The following is a 14,241-nucleotide window of genomic DNA, read 5'->3' on the forward strand; positions in this document are numbered from 1 at the left end:
TCCCGCCGCCGTGCCCTTCGTCTCCTCAGTTCCCATCCCTCCGCCCTCCCCCCACCTCCTTCCCCACGCCCCAATAGCGGCTGGAGCTGAGGAGTGCCCGCCCCTCTGCCCTATTCTTCGCTTGTTCATTGGCTGAGGATTCAAGGACGCGTCCCGAGGGCGGGTGGCAGCCATTGGTGGGATGAGCAATCCGAGTTCCCGGATGAGGGAACATTCAGCAGTATAAAGGGAGCGGGGAAGGCGGGAGACAGCGCAGTTTGAATCGCGGTGCGACGAAGGAGTAGGCGGTGGGATCTCGCTGGCTGGCTGACTAGTCCTTTCTCTGCCTTGCTTGTTTGAGCTTCAGCAGAATTCGAAATGGTAAACTTCGCGGAGGCGCTCGAAGACTTCGCGGGTTTTTGCCGATGGGAGAAAAACCCGTTACACACGGGAGATGGGGGTGAAGTGGCGACGGTTGGGAACGCGCGGAGACAGGATTTGGAAGAGCGGGGGGAGGTGTTTTGTCGGCGGCGAGCGGAGCAGCCTCCGATCTCGCGGCGGGCGGCGACGGTTGGGTGGCGCGCGTAGCGCCGCTGGGGGCCGGCGGGCGGACGGAGGCGCGCGGCCGCGGCGGGCGCGCTGCGGGGGGCGGGCGGGCGGGGTCGCCCTTGCGGCGCGCGGCTGGCCGGAGACCCCGGCTGGGCACGGGGCCGCGCTCGCGCCCGGGCCGCGCCGCGGTGGGGGAGGGGCGCGCCGCCCTGGTAATCCTATATTCCCCATTCCTCCTTCGCTCGCGGGCGTGTGCGCGCCGCAGGCTGGCGGTAAGGCTGGGAAGGACTCCGGAAAGGCCAAGACAAAGGCGGTTTCCCGCTCACAGAGAGCCGGCTTGCAGGTCAGTGGTGGTTCGTGCAGTCTGGGAATTGTGGCGTTTTTCTTTCCACCGCTTTTCGTGTTTATCATCGCTCTAGATGGGCGTTTCGTCCTTGCGTGGGTGATGCGGTGTCGCGACTTGGTTTGCCGATACGATAAATATCGGAGGGGGGGCGATCACGTGTGTCGATGCTGGGGCGCGTTGCTGCACCAGCGTATATGCTCCTTGGTTTGGCGCGCGTGTGATATTACCATCTTTGACTCTAACATCTTTGTGCATTTATGTTTGTGTGCTTAAAATTAAGTTCCCGGTGGGCCGTATTCATCGACACCTGAAATCTAGGACGACCAGTCATGGACGTGTGGGCGCGACTGCCGCTGTCTACAGCGCAGCCATCCTGGAGTATCTCACCGCAGAGGTAAATGGGTGTACGCCTATAATCTGGAAAAGGTTTTGGGGGGGTTGGGGGGAGGCGGCGAGAGGGAAGGAGGAAAGTGATGCAAGAAAAACTCCCAGGCCCTAAACGCGGCTAGAAGCTTCTGAGAACGCTAGAGGGGGCTGGTGTTCATTAAGGAATCCTTTTGAGCTTGGTTGAGTTTGCTGCTCTTGGAAATAAAATTGCGTGCCCCCTTTTGCATGTGTTGCCATTCAGGTAGTAGGGGAAGACATCATTTGGTAGACTTACCTTCATGAAGATTTGATTCTATTCTCTGGGCTTCCGCTTTAAGGAAAGTTGGAAGGAGATTGATTAGAATCTGCCTTGTAGGTACTTGAATTGGCAGGAAATGCATCAAAAGACTTGAAGGTAAAGCGTATTACCCCTCGTCACTTGCAACTTGCTATTCGTGGAGATGAAGAATTGGACTCTCTCATCAAGGCTACAATTGCTGGTGGTGGTATGTAAACACTAAAATTTTATTCCTTCGTAGAAAAAACTTTGTAGCTCGTTATTTTTTAGTACAGAAGAACCCATTATTTTTATGGATCTTAAGTGTGGTTGCATTATGAAATTTGATTTGTGTATGTAACTTAGTGAATATTTACATACTTGAGCTTTGCATTTAAAGACCTTTTCCAAGCTGAACATTAAACTGACTTAGTTTTATGTTTTATGTGATGTTTATATATATTAAAAAGTAGTATTAATCGCTGTTCCTCTCCTAGGTGTCATTCCACACATCCACAAATCTCTGATTGGGAAGAAAGGACAACAGAAGACTGTTTAAAGGATGCCTGGATTCCTTATTATCTCAGGACTCTAAATACTCTTAACAGCTGTCCAGTGTTGGTGATTCCAGTGGACTGTATCTCTGTGAAAAACACAATTTTGCCTTTTTGTAATTCTATTTGAGCAAGTTGGAAGTTTAATTAGCTTTCCAACCAACCAAATTTCTGCATTTGAGTCTTAACCATATTTAAGTGTTACTGTGGCTTCAAAGAAGCTATTGATTCTGAAGTAGTGGGTTTTGATTGAGTTGACTGTTTTTAAAAAACTGTTTGGATTTTAATTGTGATGCAGAAGTTATAGTAACAAACATTTGGTTTTGTACAGACATTATTTCCACTCCAGTGGATAAGCTCAATAAAGGTCATATCCCAAACTCTTTGTGTTTTAAATTTGCTTGATTGTAATGAGAATTCCTTTCTTTTGAGTAGGGATCTCATACAGCAGTTAACATAAGCCTATTTATTCTCTTGAAATGAACTTGGTACAACCAAGTCAGCAGACCCAAGTGTAATTTTTTTTAATGTTACGTAATGAGCTATTAAAAATTTTAAAACGTTGGCAGGAGCTGCAGTGGGGCAAGTTGCTGTTTCTTAGGCTAAGCTTGGCCATCTCAGTTTGTTGGTGGTGTCTGCTCTGTGTGATCGCATCACACTGGTGGGCTATTGCTTTGGTGGATTTGGGGAGGAAGAGGGCATGATAGCTACCTCCACAGAGGGAACTGTAAGTTTAGACTTTGGAGATAATAGATTTTCGTGTGCTATGGTGTTTTGAAGTTTACTTGAACTAAATTTATCAGTTAACATCTTGGTGGGGGGCTTCATGCTCTTCCCATTTTCCAGAAGAGTGTCAGTATTTATTTGCAAGTCCTGAGTTACATATTTGCATGCTGACAATAGCTTGATTGAACATGGTTAAAAAATGAGTATTTTTTGGTTGGGTCGAGTGGACCATTTTGACACTTGATTTGTGAAGTTCCTGTCCTAATCTGTTAAATTTGGATGACATTACCAAGCAATAAGTGGTCCCTTTCGCCCCACCAAGGAGACTCAACATGACATTAAAGATCACGAGGAAATGCCATGAAAATGGGGGAAAGGAAAAATCCAACAAGTCATTTTCTGTGGTGGAATATATTTAAAGGGGGTGCCCTCTTGTTTTGGTCATAAAGGATTTGGATTAGGGCTTTTCACCGGAATAATTTGCAAACTGCAAATAAAGTGTTAATACCTTGTGGAGATACCGAGAAGCAATTTAATGCAATATGAGTCAGGAAAATGGTGTGTAGCTGAAATTAAAAGGAAATAAAACAATACCGTAGTTAGGGTATAAAAGGATACTGTGGTTAGGTCAAACGGCGCTCTAATGAGCTGAACACCTGTGCCGGAAGCACTTCCTAGGGACTGACAGCGCGGTACTCACCTGACCGAAACCTCCCAAGGCTGAAGGGGCCTAGAAGCGGCCCTTTGATCCCTGGGATTTTTCCCGTAAACCAGCGGCCCCAGCCCCCATCCGTAGCTCCGGCCGCCCGGAAGGCGGGCTCCCGCCTGCGCTGGCCGCGTTGGGAGGTCAGGGGGCACGGCGCTGCGAAGGCGGGAGGCCCGGTCCCCGCCTCGACGGAATCCCCCGGCGGGCAGCCGGGCTGGTATCGCCCGCCTACTCCCCCCTTACCCTCCCCCCCGTCTCCGGCGTTGGTCGGCTCCGAGCGTGTCGGCGCCGCGCACTGACAGCCGAGCCGGCTCCGACTCCCAGGCCCGGGAGCTCGGTCCAGGGGCCCGGAGGGATGAGGCTCGCGCCGTAGGGGCCCGCGGGGGGCGGGGAGGCCGCCGTGAGGAGGCGGAGCTGTGAGCCCGCCAGTCCGCCCGGGCCGCCGCCGCCGCCACGGTGCCCTGCTCTCCTCCCCGCTCGCCACCGCACGCCCCCACCCCGGGTCGGCTCGCCTCCGCCGCGGCCGGGCGTCCGTTTCCCCACCCTCACCCCCTCCGTAGCTGCGCTACCGGAGGAAACGGAAGAAAGCGCGAGCCATGGAGGGGAACCGGGATGAGGCGGAGAAATGTGTGGAGATCGCCCGGGAGGCCCTCAACGCCGGCAACCGTGAGAAGGCCCAGCGCTTCCTGCAAAAGGCGGAGAAGCTCTACCCACTGCCCTCGGCCCGCGGTGAGGCCCTCAGTGCCCCTTCCCTTCCTGCCGGGTCCCCAGACCGCCGCGTAGTCCGCCCCCGCCCCCACCATCGCCCCTCCGGGAACCGGCGGCACCCCCGGCCTGCCAGACCCTGCCGCAGGGCCCCGGGAGGAACATCCCGACACACCCCCGCCCCGGCCCCGACTGCCCCGGCCTGGGCCTGGGGTGGGCTGCCCGAGATTCCCTCTGCACTAGCTTGCCTTCCAGATGCCGGCTCTCAGCTGACAGACGAGTGCTGCCGGTGCTCGGGCCCGTTTTGTAAAGGTCTAGCTGTCATTCTGCCAGGAGATTCCTCTGAGCCAGTCTTACCTGAGAGGGGCTTTATAAATGGCTGTTCGGTTGTGTGGCCCCCTCCCACCGCATCTTAATCCTCAAATAAGGCCTAGGCCCCTAAGGAAGTGAGAGGAATGGGGGACTCTGGTGGCCCCTGTACAGGTCTCCGTTCCACCACCTCTGGGCTAGAACCCTATTCCCAGAGCAAACATTTCGAATACCTGAGATGACATTGCTTTTCCCCGGTAGAGCTTTTTTGTTTTGTTTTGTTTTATTGGTTGGTTGTTTTTTTTAGAAGAGAGGAGCACAAATTTGGCAAGAATGATAGTCAGCAATGATTTCCTGAATAGTATCTGACTGATACTATTTGATAACACCATAATTATGGATAAATCAGGCAAATCACTAAGGAATACCAGACTGGACTGACTTATTGCCGTGTTCAGGTCCTGCTCTGTAGGCTTTAAAGTAATAATAATAGCCAGCATTTACTGAGCACTTTAGTGCCGGGCCTTGTGCCTAGTGTTTTGTATAAAATATTTCATTTACTCCTCAGAACAGTCCTCTGTAGAGATGGAATTTAACCGGGTTTACCCATGTGTAAACATTTTTTGATGAATGAGTGAATCAGTGAGTGAATGAATAAAAATATTTCACCGAAGATCAGAGTAATTAGTACCAAAGTCAGAGTAGTACTTGAGCTTTCCAGCTCCAAAGAGCCTTTAACCATCATGCTCTATTATCTTGCCATTAGAATACTGTTTCACTGGAGGTTCAAGGTATTTCTAGGTTAAGAAAATTAATGATAAGTTAATAAGAACGTGAGGCTGTTTTATTGTTTTCTCAATTTTTTTATATTGTTGAACCCCTTGTATTCTTTGTTTTCTCTGTCATTTTTGTTACATTGCTGTTGAATACTGTACCAGAGAGGACAGGAAAAGGAAGTGAAAGGAAAGAAAGGAGTTAATATTTTTTTAAAATGTGGCACAAATATGTAACAAAATTTACCAAATCATTTTTAAGCATTTGTTTCAGTAGTATTAACCATTTTTATACTGTTGTGTAATAGATCTCTGGAATTTTTCCTCTTCTAGAGCTGAAATTCTATACCAACAAAGCAACTCCCCATTTTCCCTGCCTGCCAGCTTTGGCAACACTGTTCTTTATTTTTTAAATTCTACTACTTTAAATATGATCTGTAAGTGAAATCATACAGTGTTTGTCCTTTTTGACTGGTTTATTTCACTTAGCATAATGTCCATGAAGTACATGTTGTAGCATGCGATATGATTTTCTTTTTTAAGGCTATATAATATTTCATTTTGCGTGCGCGCGCGCACACCCCAACATTTTCATTCATCTGCCAGTAGACATTAAGGTTGTTTTTATATTGTGGCTATTGTGAATAATGCTGCTGTGAACGTGGGTGTGCAAGTATCACATTGCAAGTTTCTTCTGCTTTCAGTTCTTTGAGATACATACCCAGAAATGGGATTGCTGGATCATATTGGCAGTTCTATTTTTAAATATTTGAGGAACTACTGTACTGTTTTCCAAACCAGTTGCACCATTTTACATTCCCGCCAATAGTGTGCACAAGAGTTAGATTTTTCACATCTCCTCACCAAAAGTTTTTTAGATGTTTAACGGACTAGGCCACCCAGGCACCCTTACCCATTTTTAATTGGATTATTTGTTTTGTGGTTGAGTTGTAGGAGTCCTTTATATATTTTGAATATAAAGCCCTTATCAGATATATGATTTGCACATTTTTTCACCCATTCTGTAGGAAGTCTTTCATTCTGCTGGTTGTGTCCTTGATGTACAGAAGTTGTTAAGCTTCATGTAGTTTCATTTGTCTGCTTTTAAGCCTGTGTTTTTGGTGTTATATTTGAGAAACCATTGTGCAGAGTTAAAATTTGCATACTGTATGAATACATGATTTCATTTTAGCCATTATCTAATACTAGAGGGACAGTTTTAACAGATGGAATACTTTGGCTTTTGAATCCTATCTTCTCCACTTTCTAGCTGTAACCTTAATCTTGGGCATAACCTCTGTAGCCTTTGGTTCTTTCATCTGCAAAATGGGGCTGTAATGTACTGATATCATGGGGCTATTGTAAGAGTTAAAGGACTTAATACATGCAATGCGTTTAACAGTAAGCACTCAGTTTTGGGGGTATCATTTCTATTTAACAAATGTGAGGCTCTGAGAAGCTTTAAACTTGTGGCTTGTTATTCTTATATAAACAATTTGTTGTTTTTGTTGTTTGCTTAATGATTCATTGAGAAATTTTATTCTTTCAGTGTTTTTTTTTTTTCTTTCTTTCTTTCTTTCTTTTTTTTTTTTTTTTTAAGATTTTATTTATTTATTTAACAGGCAGAGATCACAAGTAGGCAGAGAGGCAGGCAGACGGAGAGAGAGGTAGAAGCAGGCTCCCTGAAGCGGGGCTCGATCCCAGGCCGCCAGGATCATGACCTGAGCCAAAGGCAGAGGCTTTAACTCACTGAGCCACCCAGGCGCCCCTCAGTGGTTTTTTTCTTAACTAAGCTCTATGCCCAACATAGCTTGAACTCACAACCCTGAGATCAAGAGTCCTGTGCTTATGAACTGAACCAGCCAGGCATCCCTATCATATAAACAATTTGAATCAGTCTGCTAAAGGATACTGTAAGATATCAAAGCACAATACAGTTGTTGCTCTTAAAGACATGAACATAGAAAAAAATTAAGAAAAATAACTGAAAATTAATAGTACAATGTCTTGCAAAGACAGTTCTGTGATTACCAAGTAAAGTGGTAGGGTACAGTTGTCGTGTGGTCAGAAAATCTTAGTTCAGATGGAGACTTTGCCTCTAACAGTTTTAAAACCAGGGACAAGTTACTTAACATCTCTAAGTCATTTTTTGTGTGAGTTGTGAAGGGTGAAATGTTATGTGTGAAATGAAGATTTTATCACAGGGCTGAGGTGAGCATTAGCTGAAATAAAGTTATGCTCAAATGCTTAGCAAAGTGCGTTTTACACAGAATGTTCTCAGAAGATGTTTAATGGAATAATTTAAGGATTTAGGGGAGGGAAAGATCTAGAACATTTGTTTAAGTCCTAAGAAAATATTTAGTATAGAAAGAAATTGAAGCTATTGCTTAAAATGAAATTTTAAAATTTTATCGCTAAATTTCTCCTATTCTTCTCCTATTCTGAAACTCTCCTATTCTTCTAGATTACTTCCAAATTCTTATAACTCAGGGTTTTGACTGAAGGTTCCTATGGATGTATTTTCCTACTAAGATAGGCAAAAGAAGACATTGCTTATTGACTTTCATTATTCTTAATCGGTTAATGGGAAAACGTGAGAGTAAATTCTAACCAAACTCAAGAATTTTTATCTTCTTTACATTTTATTTTTGCCAGGTGAGCATTTGGATTGATAAAACACTTTAAAAAGTTGGCAAGAGTTTTCCTTAGGGAAAACCTTGGTCTTAAAATGGATTAGGACATTATTGCTTTCTATGTTTTTAGTTGAGGATATTATTTTATGGATCATTTCAGTGGACTTCTAAGAGAACTGAATTTTACAAATATTCAAATATTTTCATACTAGGAGTTTGGTTTATGTTCAAAAGGATTGATATGTATGACTAGCTACTATATATTCTGGAAAAATAATGTCAGCAAGCAGAAAAGTAAACTACATTTTATTTTCTTAAACTGTATATTTATTGAATTATTGATATGTTTTGGACTTTCACAGAGGGATACAATCTCACTGTTTTAATGCTTTACATTGCTATTTACTTAGTATTAACTTTACTGTTTCATACTCATTGGGGCCAATTAGTATAGATATTTTCGTTGTTTGGTGTTTTTTTTTTTTTTGAAGAAAAGCATTTTGATTGTTTTCAAGAATTCTTAGTAACTTGAACTAAATTGTGGCCTACAACTTCAAAAAAGGCCATCCTGTGTCTACTTTAATGAATGGATAACTCATGTGTAATTTGCAGCATCCGTCTGCACAATAGCACTTAAAATAGTCCTCTATTTTTTTCCCTCATATGGGAGATATATGTATAGAATTTTCCTTTTTTTTAATTAAGTTATTTCAAAATTTAAATCTAATAAAAAATTCAGAGTTCTATCCCTCTTTTGCCTCACTTCAAATAGTAAATTAAAGCTTTTCAAACTGTCATTACACATCTGGAGTATTAGCTAACCTAGTCCTTTTAAGGCAATTCCATTTTCTTTCTATTTCTGACTTAATTAAAATTTAGTGACGAGTACAAATTATACATTCAGAACAGTTACTTAGATAATATTGAGTTAAGTGTTATAAAATGATCTCCAAATTTCAGCTAATAGCCAAACTGTTTCAGACATTATAGTTAAAGAAAGAAGACTGAATTTGGTTTTGAACCTTAATTTAATAGTTGTGTGACCTTGCATATGTAACTATTTTTTGGAGCTTCAATTTTCTCATCTCTAAAATGGGGATACCTTTATTCAACACACATTTACTGAATCCACACTTCTTTGTGGTTATCCCGGGAGTCAGTGAACAGTAAGACAAAGTTCTTGTCCTTCTAGAGCTTACATTCTATAGAAATGAAGTATGACATATCTGCTAGACATAATAATGACTTCATTCCTGTGATTCTCCTTTCCTTTCTTGAAACTTAGTTATCTCATCTATAATTTTCACAAGACTATTATAAGAGTTTTGTATTAAGTGCTGTAAGAATGTCATGCATTATTACTAAGCCAAAAGTATTTGGGTGTACTGCCTTTGGGTCAACAGTATAATATTTATTTTCTGTCATTTTTAGATACCTGTTTGAGCACAAAATAATTGCTTTAAGTTAGGATTTTTCTCCATTTAGATTCAACTACTCATTCCATGCTTAGTTAACATGTGGTTCTCCCTCTTTTGCTGCATTCATTCCTCGCGCATATAGCCGTACTTCTCCTATATTAAAAAGTCTTGCCATCACAAACCATTTTAGTCTTAATTATCCTTTTTACTCCCCTGGTATCTGACAGTATTTGCTTTGGCATATATAAGCTTGTATTTTCTGAAATGACACCTGTTTATATAACTTTATTCCCTTCAATAAAGATGATTTGCTAAATAATTAAATGAAAATCTTATAGCTATGTGGCTTAACATGCTAATATATTCACAAATGAAGCTTTTCAATAATCAGGTAAGTATGCAAATGTATATGTAAAAATTGTCACTAGCAAAATGTGGAAAGAGTATAAGTGTTCATCAGTGAGAATTGTTAAATAAATTACATTGCATTCAGATACTATGCACCTATTAAAAATAATAATGTGCCTCAATAATTCTCCATCCACTGATTCCCTCACCCTGCTCATTGGCCATAAATCCCCAGCTGTCTTTGCTGAATTTGAAGTTAAGCCTGATTACTCCCCTATTGCAGTAGTCCTGAATAATAAATAAATAAATAGTGACATGGACCGATATTTTGCTAAAAACTTAAATGCATGATGTTTTATGAATTAAATAAAGCTATCAACACATATAGATTATTCTAATTTTGTTTAAGCATACATAAAAAACTCGACAGTTAACTAGAGTAACTAAAGTCAAATATACCAAAGTGGTGAGTGATTTTCTTGTGTGGGATTTATAAGTGATTTTTACTTTGTTGTGTCTTTTTTAATGAGCTGAGAAACATTACTTTTGTAATTGCACAAATAAAAGCTGTTTCTGGTTTGTGAAGAGGAGGAAAACATCCATTTGTTTTTCAAATTATGCATCCTATTTTAGTTTAGCTAATAGGGGACATTCTATCTAACAGGTGTGCAATAGAAACAAGAAATAAAGACAGACCTTGGTTCTTCACTTTTGGATGATTCATATAAACATTTTTAATATTGTATTTACTTTTTCACTAGTCCCTAATATGGAGTATTCTTTTTTTTTTTTTTTTAAGATTTTATTTATTTATTTGACAGAGAGAAAGAGACATCAAAAGAGGAGATTAGGCTGGGGAAGTGGGAGGAGAGAGAAGCAGGCTTCCCACAGAGCAGGGAGCCCAGTGTAGGGCTTGATCCCAGGCCACTGGGATCATGACCTGAGCCTAAGGCAGACGCTTAATGACTGAGCCACCCAGGTGCCCCAATATGGAGTATTTTTAAATTAAATGTAGATTCTGTCAAAATCCCCAAAGCAAAGCAATAGGTGTGGAAAGTGAAGGCATAAAATGATACTGTGTAATTTTAAAAACCAAAGATAAATGTAGTCTGGTTTATAAGTACTATATTCGCCCTATTAATGTTTGTAATACTGCACATTATTTGCAAATGAGATCTCATGGTAGCTAATACAGAAAAATCCAATGTGTTCTAAATTCTGGCAGTATTTGAACTGAATCATATTACCTTCTCAGGGATTGGTTCCAGAAATTGTTAATAAAGAAAGCCTTGCTGATTCCATTTTTAAGATGACAAAACTGGATATTGAGACCCAGAGGTAATGGAACTTGTCCAAATTTTCACTCTTTGGAGTCAAAGAGTATTTGGTGTGAGTACATGTACACATGTAGCCATTGTTAAGCAGAGCCCCTATGCATGAAATTGTAGACAAATTTTCACTATCATAAAAATGTTGAAAATATAAAACAACAGTGATCCTACTTCAGCAATATTCAGCATCTAGCTATTAACCTGGAAGATGTCCAAAACAAACACTGGAGGAGTATTTTTGTGCTAAGAATGAAAGGGAATGCACAGATAACTTCTAAATTGCATGCATAGGGATTTTGTGTCTACCTGTAAATACTAAACGCACAAAACCATTTTCATATCTGGTTCCACAAGTTTTTAAAAAATTCTTCATTTATTAGCTGAACTACTTCTATAAAGAGATAGTTCCCCTTTCCTGTCTTTGGGTTATATAGTAGTACAGTTCATACAGGAAAGACAAGTGCTTGGTTGCTTTTATCAGTTTTCAAGAAAAGGAGTTTGTTCCCTGTTTTTCTACAAAAGCAACTAATTAGTATAATTGACCCTTGAACAACATGGGTTTGAACTGTGTGAATCCACTAATCAGATTTTTTTTTTTCTAAATACAGTACAGTTCTATAAGTGTGTTTTTCTTATAATTTTCTTAGTAACATTTTTTCTCTTATTTTATTGTAAGACTATAGTATATAATACATATGATAGACAATATATGTGTTAATCAAGTATTTATGTCATTGTTAAGCTTCCTTCCAGTCAGTAAGTAGTAGGCTATTAGTAATTAGGCTTTTACTGAGCCAAAAGTTATATGGGTATTTTTAATTGTATGTGGATTGGTGCCCCTAACTGCTGGGTTGTTCAGGGTCAACTGTTATTATTTTTGGGGTCTTTGGCCAGTATGGAGCCTCTTTACATTTAGCTCCTAAGTACACACAGAGTCCCAATAATCTTAAATAGTTAACCTCCTGTTTGGTGTAACAGAATGTTTCAGGCTCCTCTTGTACATATTCTGTGATAGATCTGGAATCAGTCATATCTACAGTAAGTTTCTATTAATAGAAAATGGTGTTTCAACATTGCAGTCTGGCAGTAAGGATGCTGTAGCTACTAGATTGTTGGGCTTTTTTAGTGTACAGACTAGGAAATAACTTTTTTCTTCTGAATCTAAAATAGTTTATGAGTTTATACTTTTACTTCTCATTCATATTAAGCACTTTGGGGTGTTAAATTTCTCTAGTTTATATTTCTTTTTTTTCCTAGTTTGTATTTCTGTTACCTTCCTTCCACAGTAGTAATGCTGGTTCTCAAGGCCATAGTAAATGATAGAATATGTCATGATTATTTTTTTGCTTTCTGCCATACCATATACTTACATAATAGTTTCAGAGTATTTTTAAATTAAATGCAGATTCTGTCAAAATCCCCAAAGCAAAGCAATAGATTAAACAGGAATCCATGCAACTAATACCACTCCCCTAATGCATTTATTGAAAAGTTAAAATTTTTGGCATATACTCTCCCCATTTGCCCTCCCCATTTCAAGTTTTTTATTTAATTTGAAATAATTTAAAATTTCTATAAAAGTCACAAGAAAAGTATAGACTTCCCTTGTGTATCTAACTCAGGCTTTTTCTATTTGATAAAATTTTACTATATTTGCTTTATCATGCCCTTCCTCTGTCCTTTCTTGCTGTCTCCCCTGTCCTATGCATACATGCACAATTTGTTCTTATTATATTTTTTCCTGAACCAGTTAAGAGTAAGTTGTAGACAAGAGGTCCTGTTAGCCCTCAATAATTCAGTATATATTTCCTAAGACAGGGACACTCTTACATAACCACAGTATAACTGTTAAATTAATGAAACTAATGCATGTACCTCATTTAAATTCTGTCCATCTTCCCAATTATGTCTTTGATAGCAAAAAAGACACACTGCATTTATTTGACATGTTTTATTCTCCAGGTAGCATCTTATCTCTTTTCTCCCTTGACCTTTGGTGGGTACAGGCCAGTTATTTTGTAAAATTTCCCTCAATTTGGGTTTGACATTTCTTCATATGAGTTTTTGGCAGGAATACATAAGAAGTGATGTTGTTTTCTTAGTATAGAATATCAGGAGTGATATGGTCTTTATTGATTGATGCTTATTTTGATCATTTGTTTGTTTGAGTTGCTTGTTGTCAGGTTTCTCCATTCTGAACTTACTTTGTTTTCCCTTTGTAATATTTTATGGGGAAATACTTGAAACTGTATAAATGTCCTGTTCCCCAACAAACTTTACCCAACTCCTTTTAGAGTTCATCAATAATTCTTTTATGAATAAATTTCTAATGGTTGTCAAATGGTGGTTTTCTAATTCTGTAATTCCTTCTACTATTTAGTTGTTGCATTCAACTTTATTAGTTTGGATTCATGGATTCCTGTTTAATCTATTACTAGCATTTTTTTAAAAAGATTTATTTATTTGAGAGAGAGTGAGCATGTGGGTGAGTGGAAGGAGGGGTTGAGGGAGAGGGAGAGAATCTCAAGTAGACTCCCCACTGACCATGGAGCCGATATGGGGCTCAGTCTCATGACTCATGAAATCATGACCTGAGCGAAAACCAAGAGTCAGACACGCAACCAGCTGAGCCACCCAGGTACCCCTATTGCTATCACTTTTAATTTTGTTGCTCATATTGCCTCAAATTTAGTCAGGAGTCCCTTCCAGCTGACTCCTTTGTCTTTTTTTTTTTTTTTTTAAGATTTTATTTATTTATTTGACAGAGAGAGAGAGAACACAAACAGGGGGAGCAGCTGGAAGAGGGAGAAGCAGGCTCCTGCAGAGCAGGAAGCCCACCGTGGGGCACAATCCCAGGACTCCGGGATCGGGACCTGAGCCAAAGGCAGGCACTTAACCAACTGAGCCACTCAGGCACCCCTCCTTTGTCTTTTTGACTTATCTTCATCACTCTTTGAGCTTCCTTCCTTTCTGGCACAAAAAGATTTTCAGGTTCACTATTTTATTGTCCTGGGAATCAGCTATTTCTCCAAGGAGTTCCTATTCTTTTCAGTGATCAATGGTCCTTGGAAACTAAGATACACACACTAGGTAGGCTTCTTGCTACAGGATTGTCATTGCCTTTGGGCCGTCTCAGTCATTGGAGCTAAGAAATATATGTACGTGTGAATGTATGTTTTTATTTGTATGTGTATGTATTTCTGCATGTTACATGTGTTTGT

At 40.6% G+C, this 14,241-nt stretch overlaps 2 protein-coding genes across 5 annotated transcripts in view; both read left to right on the forward strand.

Moving 5' to 3' along the window:
* The first annotated feature begins 201 nt into the window (after positions 1–201).
* LOC131829987 (histone H2A.Z) lies at positions 202–2,451 on the forward strand. The gene is made up of 5 exons (XM_059172363.1): positions 202–360; positions 794–871; positions 1,155–1,268; positions 1,617–1,746; positions 2,015–2,451. The coding sequence occupies exons 1-5, from the start codon at positions 358–360 to the stop codon at positions 2,074–2,076; spliced, it is 387 nt and encodes a 128-aa protein (XP_059028346.1). The 5' UTR covers positions 202–357; the 3' UTR covers positions 2,077–2,451.
* A 1,062-nt stretch (positions 2,452–3,513) lies between these two features.
* The window catches only part of DNAJB14 (DnaJ heat shock protein family (Hsp40) member B14), a 50,679-nt gene continuing 39,951 nt past the window's right edge, over positions 3,514–14,241 (forward strand). Inside the window, exons 1-3 of one of the 4 annotated variants that reach the window (XM_059172305.1) lie at positions 4,097–4,232; positions 10,945–11,082; positions 13,786–13,904. Coding sequence is in view for 2 of the 4 variants with exons in the window: in XM_059172333.1 (XP_059028316.1) it covers positions 4,100–4,232 (133 nt within the window). In the remaining 2 variants the exon portion in view is untranslated. Of the gene's footprint in view, positions 4,233–10,944; positions 11,083–13,785; positions 13,905–14,241 lie in introns of all 4 variants that reach the window. The other 3 variants (XM_059172314.1, XM_059172333.1, XM_059172295.1) reach the window with 3 other exon arrangements.

Source organism: Mustela lutreola, chromosome 1 (genome assembly GCF_030435805.1).
Source record: "Mustela lutreola isolate mMusLut2 chromosome 1, mMusLut2.pri, whole genome shotgun sequence".
Taxonomy (NCBI): domain Eukaryota; kingdom Metazoa; phylum Chordata; class Mammalia; order Carnivora; family Mustelidae; genus Mustela; species Mustela lutreola.

Coding starts and splice junctions, on each gene's coding strand:
- LOC131829987 (XM_059172363.1), top strand. Junction 872..1,154: donor CACAGAGAGCCGGCTTGCAG/GTCAGTGGTGGT, acceptor CTTAAAATTAAG/TTCCCGGTGGGCCGTATTCA. Junction 1,747..2,014: donor GGCTACAATTGCTGGTGGTG/GTATGTAAACAC, acceptor TTCCTCTCCTAG/GTGTCATTCCACACATCCAC.